This window comes from Budorcas taxicolor, chromosome 5 (genome assembly GCF_023091745.1).
Source record: "Budorcas taxicolor isolate Tak-1 chromosome 5, Takin1.1, whole genome shotgun sequence".
NCBI lineage: Eukaryota > Metazoa > Chordata > Mammalia > Artiodactyla > Bovidae > Budorcas > Budorcas taxicolor.
The window spans coordinates 113,362,208-113,377,508 of record NC_068914.1 but is presented as its reverse complement, the minus strand read 5'-3'; the positions used below and the strand labels follow the sequence as shown (position 1 = coordinate 113,377,508).

Sequence of the window (15,301 nt, the reverse complement as noted above, 5' to 3'; positions counted from 1 at the left end):
AATGGAGAGCTGCCAGTTTAGGTTATTTTTCTCACTCTCACTGCCTTAGGCTTTCTGATGTAAGGGATTAGAGGACCGTTTTATGAATCCATCAGCCCATGAGGTGTTTGGAATTTAGTTCTGGGGAGGGAACTCTTGAAGAATGAATCTTGTATTGACTAAATGACCTAATTAGGCTGCAGACAATTCTTGCAAAGGAAAGATCACTCTATTTCTGAAATGAAAAAGAAAGAGGCTTTCTGCGAGGGTCCTTCTCAACTTTAATAAAAGAGCATCCCTGAGGAGTGGAATGGTCTGAGGTTTTAGGAAAGTAATAAAAACGCTGGCAATGTGAGGAGGCTCCACCACGGAGGGAAGGGCAGCATCCTGGAACTGATTTAGAAAATGGAGCTAATGGAAGGCAAAGGCGTGAAAAGAATTCTGACTGATCCATTTTAGGCCCTTGGCTTTTTGCTTAAAACTAACAAATGAGCCTTCCTCCTTTTTTTTTTTTTTTAAATTTATTTATTTGGCTGCGTTGAGTCTTAGTTGTGGCATGTGGGCTTATGCCCTGAGGCAGGTGGGATCTTAGTTCCCTGACCAGGAATCGAACACAGATCCCCTGCATTGCAAGGCTGATTTTTAACCACTGGACCACCATGGAAATCCTGCCTGCCTCTCTTGAGGTTACATGTAAAGCAGAATGATAGCTTCTAATTTTTATAACCTGCTTCTCTTGGAACATTAAATGATTCCTACCCTCTCCCTTCCCAAGCCCATTTTCTTCCTAAATGGCCTCTTTTTGGCTCTAAAGCAGCCAGTGGATGGTTGAAATCCCACGATCTCCTCACTCATCAGCATTTCTCCCAGGCCAGGGCATTGTTTTTATCATATGCATTTTCTCAAGTTCTACGAGTTGTGTTATTAACCCTGAGGGCAGCAGGAGGGAATGGTTAGGAGTCGGGTAATTAGGGAGATTGTGAAAGCCAGGCAATCAGAAGGCAGAACTGGACTGTCAAACCCAACATCTGATGAAATTCAGAATTAATTGGGAGAAGTAGCTGTTACCATAGTAACCAATTCCCACTCTCCCTGGAAATGGAAAATAAACAGAAAACAGGACAAATACTTCAAGTGAGTGTCTGGAAAGAAGGCCCTTCTGTGGAACAGTAGGAGAAAAAGGAGAGAGTCTGGATATTTTAGGATTTGCTGAGACAATGGTAAAACCAGTTTGTGCAAACACAGTGTAGGGCGTTTTTGATGGTTCAGTTCCACCCTTGTTTTCTCTAGTAATCTCTGCAGGCCCTTTCAGAATGTCTTTCCCATCTTCCTCTCTGATCACTGGTACTTAAAATCTGTATCTCACAGGTTAGCCCTTGACTTGTAAGTACTGGAAGGGAAAGGCAATCCACTCCAATATTCTTGCCTTGTTGGGCTACAATCCATAGGGTTGCAAAGAGTCGGACACGACTGAAGCAACTTAGCATGCAGTTTTATTCAACTAGATAGCAACTCCTCCAAAAAACAGTGTCTTATGCTATGTTTGTATCCCCTTTATCATGAAGCGAGATGCTCAGATAAATGCTTCAGATAAGCTGATAAACAAGCATTTTCAGAAAAGGAAGTGATGTTGGTTAATGAAGAAGAATCTTTATTGAGTATTAGGCAAGAAGGGTAAACCTATGATGGAGGAAGGTGGTGGGGAGTCATGACGAGAACATACGCTTTTGAGTCACACACATTTGGGATCAAATCCTGACTGGTTATCTTCCCCACAGAAATGCATACAGAGCAGCATCAAAAGGCATACACAAGAATGTTCATAGCGACTTGGTTCGTAGTGACCCTCACCTGGAAACAACCCAGATGTCTCTCACCAGCAGAATGGATATGTTCACAAATTGGAGTACTCTACTGCAGTGAGGATGGACAGTCTTTGACTCCATAGAACAGCATGGATTAATCTTACAAATATAATGTTGAACGAATGAAGCCATTCACAAAAGAATATACTACACGCTGTGATTCCACTTTTAGAAAACTCAAAATCCCAAACTAATCTGTGATAGTGGCCTATATACATACCCCTGGGGAGATGGTTAGTGACCGAAGAAGACATGGGGAGTGCTTGCAGGGTGCTGGCCACAAGCGCTGGTCCCCTATTTATGAAGTAGGGATAATGTTAATCTCATAGGATTGTGAGGATTGGATGTGACAATCCATGGCGTGTAGTAAGTGCTCAATAAATGTTCACTACAGTGATTATGATGAACTTTCCTGATGGCTCAGACCATAAAGAATCCGCTTGTGATACTGGAGACCTGGGTTCGATCCCTGGGTCTGGAAGATGCCCTAGAGAAGGGAATGGCAACCCACTCCAGGATTCTTGCCTGGAGAATCCCATGGACAGAGGAGCCTGGTGGGCTGCCATCCATGGGGTTGCAAAGAGTCAGACACGACTGAGCGACTAACAGTGCACAGTGATTATGGATCAGCCTTCTTGGGGAGGAGGGATCACTGTCTGGAGAAGTTCTCGGGGTGATGTGATGAAATCCTGCACTGTTTCGTGGGTCCAGGATCCTAGATGCCACCCGGTCCCTTGTTCCATCTGTTTCTTTTTCTTGGCAGTGCTCAGTCACATGTCTGCTGAGCTCCTTGTGGGCACTCAAGGGCTCTGTGTTCTGTTCACAGTCTGCTCCTTCTTTCTCTTGCCTTAGTCTCTAGCACTGTCCACTCTGGTGATCCTGCTTAACACGCTCCTGGTTCCCCCTCACTCACGCTGCTCCTTCTGACGGCTGGTGTCTCCTCCCCTTCTTACCCTGGTAAAGACTTCTTCCACTATCCCCCGTGGGTGCTTTGTAAAGCTCTGTTGCTCTCTTAAAAACCTGGGTCTGCACCACATGGACTCAGGCCCCACACTGCAGGCTGACTCAAGCTGAGCTCAGTTTCTATTCAGGGGTTTAATTTTCCTGGTAGGCCTGGCTTGTCAAGGGCCATAGTTTTCCTTACCATTCTGGAGCCACCAGGCTTCTGGGTAAAACTGTCTGGCCAAGAGACACAGGCTTTCATTTTTCAGAAAGGAAACCCTTCCCAACTGGTGGAAAATAAGCTTTTGCTTAGTGACTAATAACATAAACACAGACGAGATTTCTGGGCTTATAAATAACCAGTTGTAAAAGTGCCCAAGGGAAGCGGCCCTTTTTCACCCGAAGAATGGCTGAGAGTGTTCCTATCACCTGGCTGATAGAGACCTTACAGTGGGCAAGCCCGAGCCGTGGGCTGGGGGTGCGGAAACCGGTCATTCTTCAGCACGAATTCCCAAGGCCTTGCTCTTATATGTGATAAATCTTGGGCTACTCTGGAAAAATAATAGCTGATCTCTAAGGTTCTTCCTGCTCAAAAATCCTGTGATTCTGAAGCAGCCACCGCATGTTTTAAAGAGTGATGCCAGTGGGGAGAGGAAAGTCTTAGGGTTTTGTTTTGCCAGAGCTGCCTAAGAAGCAGACGGAGTAATTACAAGAATAGCTCACGGTGACTGAGCAGTGGCTTGGGCACCATGCTTAGGGGGCTAGGGCCTGTAAGCTCACTGAATCCCCCCTTACTGTGTGAGGAGGTTCCTGGCCTTATTTACTGATGAAGAGACTGAGGTTCAGAGAGGTTGATGCATGTGGATAGTAGGATAGGAGCTAAGAGCGTGGAGTGTGCAGTCATTCGAGGGCTCAGGCCTTGTATCTGCTCTGTGGCCATGGCAGTCACTAACCTCACTGTACCTGGGCTTTCTCATCTGTAGAACAGGGATAGTCATAGGGCCAAAGCCATGTGATATAATTCATGCAATATTGGCACAGTGCCTGCGCATAGTAGGCCTTCCATAAATGCTATTATTAGGAAGGGCTCAGAAAGCTTCATATATAACACTTTATGGCCTCCTTGATGAATCACTGATGCTCCGAGTCTAGAAATGTTTGCAGTTACCTTATCCAGGATTGCAGTTACGGCATTGACCCCGAGACTCCAGCTGCTTCCTGCTGGAGAACTGAAGAGTGGGGTTCCAGAGCCAGGCCTGGTCACGTGGACAGTTCTCTTAACCCAGCTGCCCACCAGCCCTGCCGGCAACAGTGGGGCTCTTGCCTCATTCATTCAGCATTTCCCACACTGGCTCCTAGTTAGTTCAGTAGGAATATTGAAATGGCCAAATCACCCTGCAAAACTCAGGGTTAAAGAAGCCAGGTTCTCCAGGGGTGATCAAGTATCAGCATTTTCCAAATATTTTACCGATGTTTGACCGTGGAACCCTTTATTCCTCTGGATGTCTTGCAGGACTAGTGCTCCATGAAACATGTATTTGGAACTGTTCCCCAGCCCCTCCAAACACAGTCAGCAAAGGAACAAGAGTGAAAGGATTGGGGGAGATTATTAGGAAAGGGATGCCTGGGAACGTGAGACAGAACCAGGGACTATTTTAGAGGTAGGAGCAGCAGGACTGACTGTTGGAAGCTGTTTAGTAAAATGGCACATTGAACTATGTCAAACAGAACTGTGTTTATACCTCCTTGACACCAAGTTAGCCAGTTGGAAAGGGACACGTCTGGTCACTGTCACAGGCCCTTTGTATGCATGCAGGCAGTGACCACACCTTCTGCTGGTCACTGAAGGGACCAGTGGCTTTGGCCTCCTTTAAGCACGTATCAGGCTTGTTGGAAGTGTGAGGCTCCGTGTTAATTTCCCTGTCAAAGTACTTTCCCTCTCTCCCCCTTAATTACCTCCCCCCAAACCTGCTCTGCCACCCCAACTTTTAAAATTAGAAAACCTGCTGCCCTCTCCGCTGGCCTGTCAGTCTGTCATTTTTTGAGGCTGAGCCATGCATCTTGAGGCAGGTTTTCCAGTTTCCAGAGTTTATTGTTAATGAAAAGTGCACAACAGGCTGAAATCCCCAGCAGGAGCCAAGACCGCAGGGTGCAGCAAGGCTGGGAGACTTGGGAGCAGCCAGTTTTATCTGGCTGTTCTCTCTCCTCCTCCTCCCTGCCCTCCTGCTTCTCCCTTCCTTTTTTTATCAGAGAGGTTTGGCTGGACTTGAAGGAGCCAAAAAGGAACTGGAGGGGCCTGAGCTTCTACAGCCAGTGACAAGGTGTGGGAGGACAGGGGACCCAGGCCGGGCACGTTCCAGTTCACTGAGTGTGTCTGTGTGTCTGGCTCAGTGCTAGGTCCTGGGGTCCAATAGTATTGATACCAACAAGAATAACTAACATTATTGAGTGAAAAGGCAGGCCTTGTTATAAGCATTTAAAATACCTGATATCAATAAATCCTCCCAACATTTCTAGAAGTACGTACTGATATATTCACATTTTACCCTTTACTAAAATGAGGCACAGAGAGGGCAAGCAACTCTCCCAGAGTCAGACAGCAAGTAAGAGGCAGATCCAGAAATCTACTTAGGAGTGTCTGGTTCCAAAACTAGTTTTTACCTCTGTAAGTCTAGGCTCACAGTCTAGACAGAGGAAATAAATATGTAAGTCAGCAAATATATCCATGAAGTTTGAAAGTACAGTAAGAGGTAGAAAGGAGGCAACCTGGATGCCATATTTGAGTTTATTTTTGCCTGGTGAGTTGGAGGGGCCCTGGTAGGTCAGACAGGTGGGAGTAAAGAAAGAGGGAAGAGCATGGAGGTAGGAAACAGCAGTGTGTGTGTGTGTGTGTGTGTGTGTGTGTATGTGTGTGTGATAGTGAGAAACAGTGAACAGGCTGGCATCAGTGGGCATAGGGGGCCGGACAGGGAGTGGCAGAAGCTGATGAGTTGGAGGGAGGTAGGCAGGTGTCTACCTGGGAAGGAGGGTCTTGGGTATCCTACAAACATTTTTATACTATATCCTTTGGGAGTGATGGATTTTAACACAATGATTATTTTGTTCTTGCTCAAAAGACATCATATGTGAAAGCCCCAAGCTTTCTGCTTATAAAACAGCAGTGGAGTGGCTTTGGCTGAGGTGGAGCTGAGGACCTGGAGCCCATCTTTCATGGCCTCCTCTGACCTGCCCCCATGGGCATCTGACTGCCTGGAACTCCTAGGTCAGTCTAGCAGAGTTTGAGCATCATTGATAGAGAATATCAGGGTTGAGCAGAGAGAAGCATTTAGTGCCATGCAGTGTGTTACTGTAATGGTCCAGAATGCATTTATGAAGTTTTGAATCCCTTCATTTAATAAATATTGATTGAACCCCCTTGCCAAAAGGCGGTGAATGCTTGAGATACCTCAGTGAATAAAACAGCCCAGCCTACTTAACATTCTAATGGAACAGACAGAATAAATGCACAGATGTGTAACAGGGATAAGAAGGGCCCATAGGACCTGTCGGACCTGGGGGCCACATTTGGAAGCTTGGGTTTTGTTTTGAGTAAGATGGAGAGTCTGGAAGGTTTTGAGTAAAGAAGTGACAAGTTCAGCCACCCATTTGGGGATCCAGGTAGCTGGTCCATATCCAGTGATTAATAAATGGTCGTTGTGTTTGTTATTCCCCATCATCCCATCAACAAGGGAGATGCAGAAGTGGGAGGGGCTTGTGAGAAACGAACCTGGTGAGGGGGGTGGGGTCCTCAGAAGAGAGGCACTTATCCTGCAGCATTAGCAAGGCGAGTCCAGTCACAGCAGCGATGATGTCACTGTCCACCTGGCTGGGCAACTTGCCCGTCTCCTCGTCACGTTGATGGCCTGACTGGTCTGCCCGCTGTGCAGCGACATCTCCATCGTCGCCTCTCTCCACTGCGCTGTCTGCAGTCCTAAGTGAGCTTGGCGGTTAAACAGGCTGTTTGTGTGTTGCTGTTCCCCCCGCAGTGTTCGAGAACAAAGATAAGATTGTGATCATCATGGAGTACGCCAGCAAAGGGGAGCTGTACGACTACATCAGCGAGCGGCGGCGCCTCAGCGAGCGGGAGACCAGACACTTCTTCCGGCAGATCGTCTCCGCCGTGCACTATTGTCACAAGGTATGGCCGCCCACCACTGCTTCCGCCGCAGGTGGTTTCCATGGCGCCACGGGATTCTGTTCATGTTATGAAGGTGACATCTGTTCTTTGTAGTATCAGTTCAGTTCAGTTGCTCAGTCGTGTCCAACTCTTTGCAACTCCATGGACTGCAGCACACCAGGCCTCCCTGTCCATCACCAACTCCTGGAGTTTGCTCAAACTCGTGTCCCTCTAGTCGGTGATGCCGTTGTAGTCACTGTAGTATATACAGAGAATTTATAAACTAGAAAGAAGGAAATCACCGTCACCTTGAATCCCACAATCCAGGAATCACCCACTGTTGACATGCTTGTTTGTTTCTTTCCAGTCTTCTTCCCTCTACTCCTCACATTTATTAAAAGCTCATTTAATAATTTTAGGTTTATAGGAGAGCTTCCATGAGAGTACAGAGTCCCCATGCACCACACTCAGTTTACCCTGATGCTAACATCTTACAGGATCGTTGTACACTCATGAAAACTGAGACACCCACATTCATATACAGTGATTAACAAAACTCTCTCGATTTTACTTGGGTTTCACCAGTTTTCCTACCAGTGACCTTTTTCCATTCCAGGATCCAATCCAGACACCACTTGGTATGCATTTTTACATTTCTGTCTTGCTACTTTTTTCACTTAGGATTTTAATTTAAACAGGTTCCTATGTTACTAAATATTCTCTATCATTATTGTGATTATTGGATGTTTAGATGTTCTAAGTTCTGGTTATTATAAATAATGATTGACATCTTTCTACATTAACCTTTTTTCTATCATTTGAATAATTGACTTAAGAGAAATTCCAGAACTGGAATTAGTAGACCATAGGTTCTGAGCCTTTCTATGTCCTGGTTTCTTTCCCTTGCATAGGTTACATCCACGTAGGTTATGTACAAGTATGCGAGTGTGGGAAGTCACTTCAGTTGTGTCTGACCCTTTGTGATCCTCTGGACCATAGCCCGCCAGCCTCCTCTGTCCATGGGATTCTCCAGGCAAGAATACTGGAGTGGGTTGCCATTCCTTCCTCCAGGGGATTGAACCCAAGTCCCTTAAGTCTCCTGCATTGGCAGGTGGGTTCTTTACCACTAGCGCCACCTGGGAAGCCAGGTCATGTACACACATGTACAGTTTATTGCAGCACAACTAATGGGATGCACTCTTAATCCCCCCAGTTTAGCTACCCTTGTCCTCTGCAGAAGGGAGTGAAGTACACAGATAACTCCAAGCTGTACTTCACCCAATTATTATTTATCACTTTAGCCCTGATTTTCATCCCATTCATACTTTTCCACAGAACTGTCACACCTGGAACAGTCCCTCACTTTGAGGACTGTAGTGACTTGAATCCAGCATAGCCTCCAAACTAGAGTCAGTTTCTTCATTGAAGTGATTGCAACACAGGGCCTTCTGGTTTGTTCAATATTCCAGTTAATTGAGAGTAACTCTGGGATGACCATCTTCTAATGATTTACAATCTAAAATCCTTAACCCATGAACATTAGTTGACTTCTTAGCTGACTCAAAAGGCACTTATGATTCAGATTGTACAGTGTTTTGTATCTTATCATCATGCATTATCATAAAGCATCATAGATACTATTTTCATTATTTAAGAGTGTGAAACTTGGATTGTGTATGAATGGGGTTTCCATCTTATGAAAACTAGGAATGCAGCCGTGTAAACCAAACTACTGCCAATGCTTAAACAAAATCAGCCATCTTGTGATCTGTATCTTTTGTCCAGGAGCCCTGCTTTGTGCATTTCTGATTTCAGAACACATCCCTGAAGGTTTGAATTAGAAAGAGTGGTAGAAATACATGTTCTCAGCCTCTTCGGTCAGTGTTTTTGGAGAAACTAAGAATTGTCAAATGGAAAGGAAACTAAGCAATAAAGTACCAGCTGTGAACATGCAGACTCTGAACTAAAGGAATCCTGAATGAAAGAGAATTCCTAACCAGTTGGTTTGCCTAAGAGGGCAGCTTCAATTGCAAAGGTCTTTTATGCTGAATGATGTTAAAAACATCTCCCTGTCTGAGTAGCTGGTTCTTTCAGTTCCTCTTCTCTTTCCCTGCCCACCCACCCCCTTAAAAGATCGTTGGGTTTTAAAAAGAATTGAACTGGACAGTTGTTACTGCTGTATAGACCAGCGGCCTATTGGTTAAGGATTTCTTTTCACTGTTCAACTGGCTGGCTGCTTGTCACTGGGCTCAGCAGCTAGCCTTGCCAGTGTTTGCTTGAATGGAAAGGTCCTACAGTATGGCAGCGGCCTGCTTTGGTCTCCTTGGCTTCTCCACCTTTCACTCTTCACCTCACATTGAGTTTTGTCCAGCAGAGAGGGATTTCCAGAACCTTCCCTCCCAGCTGCTTAGGAAATAACCCTTGGAAGGGCTTCTGTTAACCTCAGGACAGTTGTGCATGGTTTTCTGGGTCCAAAAAGTTTGAACCCAGTGTTGGGGAGACAGGTAGACAGACAAGCCAGGTCTGTGAGCCCTGCATTCTGAGCCGCCAGCAGGGAGATCTGCCTCTTCCCTGGGAATCGCCATCACAGACAGACGGTGTCTGCCCCTGCCTGGGACGATACTGCTTTCACACTGCTTTCACACGGTGGAATGACATTCCCACAGAGAATCCCCCTGCTGTTTTACAGGCTCTGGGGGAGAATGGATTCCAGTCATTTTTCCCTTAACCACGCAGCAAGTGACTAATGCTCTCCTGTCGCTGGTGCTGGTCGCTGGCAGGGCACTTCATGACAGTGAGAGAGGCCCCCGAAGGATGGGGGCGAAGACCACCGGCGCTGGTGCACTGTAATCTGTCAAAGATTTTTCCCTTTGCTCACCTTCCTTCCCCTTCCTCCCCACTCCCCACATTTCTCCTTCATCCCAACTGCTCCCATTCAGTTCTCTCCATGTCTTCTCATTTCAGAATGGTGTGGTCCACCGGGACTTGAAGCTGGAAAATATACTGCTCGATGACAACTGTAATATTAAGGTAAAGCACTTGCCTCGCTGATGGATGTGCCAGACCTGGGGATTGTAGCTGGTCGGGGGGCAGAGGGGTGGTGGTTAAACACTGCTCCAGGCTGCAGCCTACGAAAAAGACAGCCACATCCTTCCCTGGCTGGTGGGGTGGGGAGCATCACGAGGCTTGAGCCCTCAGTTCGGTTGAATTCATGCAACGAGCATTTATCGGTCTCCAACTCCATGCGAGACATTGTCCTAGGAGCTGACGTAAAATACCGTCCCTGCCCTTGGGAAGCTCATAGTCTGTAATGATCACTGTCAAAATACTTACAATAGCCCAGTGCATTTGTATGTCATATCATATTTGCCCGATATCACTTAAATAGAATCTTCACAACAGCCGTGTGAGATAGAGATTGTTATTTATATCATTTAACAGATAGGGAAACTTAGGCACAGAGATGTTAAATAACTGTCCTGAAATGACACAGTGGTAAGCAGAGGAGTTGGGGGTCTGAACCCACGTCTCTCTGATCCACTGAGCCCAAGTTCGAACCATTCTGCTGGGTTTGCCTGCAGGCCCCCACTTTTATTATCTATCCCGGTCACTCCTCTGTCACTCCCATCCCCTGTCTCCTACTTCTCCCTTCACCCGCACCCCCACCCCAGCTGTGGAACTGGGAAACTGAAATGCCGTTGGGAAAAGAACATACCAGCAAGTGATGGGGTTGACTTTTACGGGGAATATTATTGCTGGCTGCTGCTGGAGCTGGAGAAAGCTCTCCTGGCCAACAGGGTTCCAGTGCCTCCCGCAGAGCACTCCAAATGGCCTTTTGATCATGGCTACAAAATAAGCAAATGCAGTTTCAAAATAAACGGGAGCTCGCCACATGGGTTTCATTATGAAATGGCCTTGGTACTCCCGGCACCAGGGGTCCCTCTCATTGGCTGCTGGTGACGTTAGTGCCTCATCCCTGGTCCCCAAACCAGGCATGGGAATGACCTTGCATCATCCCCTCCTTGGGTTGTTGCTCTCAGTTGGGGGAGTGCATCACCGGGAGACTATTTCCTTGCCGGGGAGGATGGAGTTGCCTTGCTGTTTGGATTCTGTTCGTGGATCATGGCGGCAACCATTAGTCACCATAGTCCTATGAGAGGCCCCTGGAAGACACGTCAGGGTGATCTCTCTCTTTTTTTTTTTTTTTGTGAGTGGTTGGCTGTGATCACATATTTCTCTGTAGTCCATAATGTAAGAAGGAAACAGTTGGTCAAATTAGTCTTTCTAGGAACAGGAAGTGAAATCTCAAGGTTTCTCCATTTCTGGCAAAGTGGTTGGATGATTCTCGAAGGAGCAGTGGCTGCAGGGTTAAAAAGAGTTCCATCTTGTGTGGTTTACTAGCTGCTTGACCTTAGGGGAGCCACTTAACCCTGTTTCCTCAGCCATAAAGCAGGGAGGTGGTAATGCCCACAGGCTTGTCTTGAGGACTGAACGAGATACTCTGTTTAGCTTTATCTGAGCACTGTTCAGTGAGTCAAAGTTAAGAAAAGCAGCTTTGGGGTTGGATGGCCTGGTTTTGTAATGCAGCTTTGCCCCTTGCTGACAGCAGTGTTTTAGAGGAATTGTTCATCTATCTAAACCTCAGTTTCCTCATCTGTCCAGTAGAGATGCCAGCCCATTTCTTTGGGGATTGTTGGTTATCTCTTCATTACCATGTGTCAGGCCCTGTGCCTAGTCCTGGACAATCCACGACAAATGTGAGGAATTTAGACAGTCAAAGCTCTTAGCACTTGACTCTTCATATCCAAGGTACCTGCTGATAAGGCTGGCTGTCCAGGAGGAAGTTGAACAGGAAGTCAGCTGCACTGAAGGTGCCTGGGGCTTGGTGGTCAGACCACAGCTAGAGAACTGGGTTCTGCTCCAAGGGACACATTCTAAGGGTTTGTGTCTTCCACTCTGGCAACTTTCTCTGCAGGTTCTTCCTGCCACCTGCTCCCAGAGCTCTCAAAACAAGACGTAGTCTTTACAAGGCCTGGAATGCAAGCCTGTCATTCAGGGATTGGGTTCTGTGGTACAGCTTGACCTCCTGGTCCCATGATGTAGTCGCAGAAATGATAAGGCGCATAGCTTCCTATGGAGTCATAGAATTTCCCAATGGAGGAGAAGAATGGTTAGCATTCAGAAAGCAATTGTGCTGGGAACAATGGGCAGGAGGCCTGAGAGAATGGCTCATTTACATAAAGCAAAAGGGCAGTAATATAGGGCCTCTCAGCTCCCAGGACCAAGTCTTCCATCCAGGGTCCCTGACCATTATGTAGGGAAAAAGCAGATACATTAAATATTATGAAAATTGAGGTTTTGGTCCTTTTGCCTTAGGAGTCTTTAAGAATTTCTACTCCTGGCATTTACCAAGCTAAAATGCCTATGTTGAGAGTGAGAAGAGTGTGTGTGCGCTCAGTGTCCAGCTGTTTGTGACCCCATGGACTGTAGCCCACCAGGCTCCTCTGTCCATAGAATTTCCCAGGCAAGAATACTGGAGTGGGTTGCCATTTCCTCCTCTAGGGGATGTTCCTGACTCAGGATTGAACCCACTTCTCTTGAGCCTCCTGCATTGGCAGGCAGATTCTTTACCACTGCATCACCTGGGAAGCTATAACCTTCCCTTTCTCTGATGCTAACCCTTCCTTCTGCTTGTTCAAGGACTCCTAAAAGGATCTGAGAAACCTAGAACTTGAAAGAGTCTTTAGGTCATTTTCTGACCGCTGTTTTAACCAATGGCCTACAAAGTCTGATTGCCTCAGTACATCACTGTGTCTTTGTTTCCCTGGAAAGTGGCACAGAGCTTGTCACACAGTAGGTACTCTGAACTGTTGGATTTTGCAGCGAAGGGATGACAGCCAGGATTAGATTTCACATGTTTGACTTCCAGGAAGATTCTCTTTTCATCATCGCACACCCACTTCCAAGGTTTTTGAAAATGTGTTTCAGCTGCTGTTGATCTCTCTTCTGGCTGCATGTGCTCAGCTCTTCCTGACTCAGCATTTTGCTGGAAATATATTTAGAAAGGGCACTTGTAGCAAAGACAGACAGACACATGGCTGCAAGCTGGCCTCTGAGTTCAAGAGATCCCATGTCATCAGTGTCTGGATGGGGTGGGGGGCGGGGGGTGGAAAGGGTGGAGGTGGGCATTGACCTTGAAGGTCTATTACCAGCCAGCAGAGTATGAGCAGCAGGTGCCTCTCAAAAGGTGGGTCCATCTTCTGTATTTCAAGGGTAAAGGGCCTTTGCCCAAGAAGCCTATAAAAATATTACTGGTGGAAACTTGTCACGTGTTGTTGCAATTTTGGTGTGAGCCATAGCTCTTGTTTCATTCCTCTTCCCTTCCCTGCCTGATGTTGACTTGCAAAGAGCACATCTGGCGTTGGGAATTATTTATCTGGCCACTGCGCAAGGGTGCGGCTTCTAAAAATATTCACACAGTCAGTCGGCAGAAAGAATGAGAGCAATGTGCTTCTCTGGGTTGCATTCCATCCTCTGTGGAGAAGCATGTCTACCAAAATAGACACCCAGCATAGCATTAATTTGCAATTAATAAAAACGGGCCAGATTCGCATCCCACTCTCTGGGAGAATGGAATGCCGACAATTCCCATAGATGGCTCCTGTTAAAGTGCCTGACAATGAGAAGAGGGCCCAGCACCAGGGTCAACCGACCCCCAGGAAAGAGGGCTGGGAATTTGGTGAGCTCCCAGAGCTCAGAGTAGAAGGATGCAGGGGAAATGGCCCGTTGCCCCTGATGACAATGGAAACACCCGCTGCTTGCGGATAAGAGCGGCTCTGAATGGCCAGGGCTGAGTTGAAATGGAAGGCCCGAGGCTTAACAAGACCAGGATGGGCAGCTCAGGGTATAGGCCTCTGGGCTTTGATTATATGAATGTGAGGATGCTGCGTTCATGCATTCACACATCCATTCATTTACGTATTCATTTGTCCACTTGTGTGTGTGTGTGGGGGTACATATATACCCATGAATGCCTGTATTCACTCCTCCATCCTTGCACTTATCCGTTCAGCAGATTGAACATCTCCCATGAGCACTACTTATTCGATCACAAGTATTTACTAAGTTGCTACCGTGTACCTGACGTGGTGCTAGATGCTGGGAATTTAATAGTGAACCAGATGGCCAGGTTCTTCTCTTCTTGGAGCTCAGGCTCTAGCAGTTGTTAAACTAGCTGTAGTAATAATGAGGTATGAGAAGGTTACGGAGGTGAATGAGGAAGGTAAGGTACCTGCCCTAATGGATTTAGAATTCCAGTTGGGGTCACAAACAATAAACAAACACATCATGTAATTCTCTGGTGGTAATGAAAATCCATGCAGACTGAGGCTGGAGGATGGGGGTGTTATTTTAGCTAGGGGCCAGTGGGGGTTGGGGCAGTCAGAGACGGCCCCTTGCAGAGGACTCAACTCAAATTCACTAGGCTTTTTGGCCTTTGTACACACAGTTCCCTCCACCTGGAATGCTATTCCTATTGATCTTTACCTACCCATCCTTAGAGTCTCACCTTCAAGTCCTCTTCTTCCAGAAAGCCTTCTTTGGTCCTTATCTTATCTCTTAGCAGGCCCAGATGGCTCTGCTGTGTGCATTATAGCACTGTTGTGACCTTCCTGTTAAAAGGAAGCAGTGGGTCTGAACTATGGGAGGATCAGAAAGCCATTGCTCTGGTTGTGGTGACTGAACTGGGTTTTGATGGATAAGTAGGAGTTCAATAGAAAGGAATATGATCACAGCCTTCCAAAGGGTGAAACAAAAAGTGTAAGTCTCTCAATTGTGTCTGACTCTTTGTGACTCTTTACAGTCCATGCAATTCTCCAGGCCAGAATACTGGAGTGGGTAGCTGTTCTCTTCTCCAGGGGATCCTCCCAACCCAGAGATTGAATCCAGGTCTCCTGCACTGCAGGTGGATTCTTTACCAGCTGAACCACCAGGGAAGCCCAATGTGATGATGACCTTCCAAGGGGAAGAAGCAGTAAACACAGGAATAGGGCACGTCATGGAGGCTAGACTAGGAAAGTAACCTTTTCTGAGCCCCTGCTAGAGGCCAGAACCCTGTGGCAGAGCTTCCACATGCCTTATTTCATTTGGTTCTGAGAATGCCTCCACTAAGGTGAGTCTGATTACCACCATTTGACAGATGAGGCTCCCATAGCTGATAAGCAGTGGGGCTGGCTACCATCCTAAGGGCTGTTTGACTGTGAAGACCAGGCACCTGATAAATTCTCTAACTCTCCCACCCAAATTTGCTCTAAATCCCAGTGCATCCTCACACTTACAAGTGTTCTTGCTTCAGCTGCCT

General features: G+C 46.8%; 1 protein-coding gene across 1 annotated transcript in view; it reads left to right on the top strand.

Moving 5' to 3' along the window:
- The window catches only part of NUAK1 (NUAK family kinase 1), a 68,856-nt gene that overhangs the window by 42,114 nt on the left and 11,441 nt on the right, over positions 1 to 15,301 (top strand). Inside the window, exons 3-4 of the mRNA XM_052640724.1 lie at positions 6,812 to 6,963; positions 9,907 to 9,972. Coding sequence (XP_052496684.1) covers positions 6,812 to 6,963; positions 9,907 to 9,972 — 218 coding nt within the window. The remainder of the gene's footprint in view (positions 1 to 6,811; positions 6,964 to 9,906; positions 9,973 to 15,301) is intronic.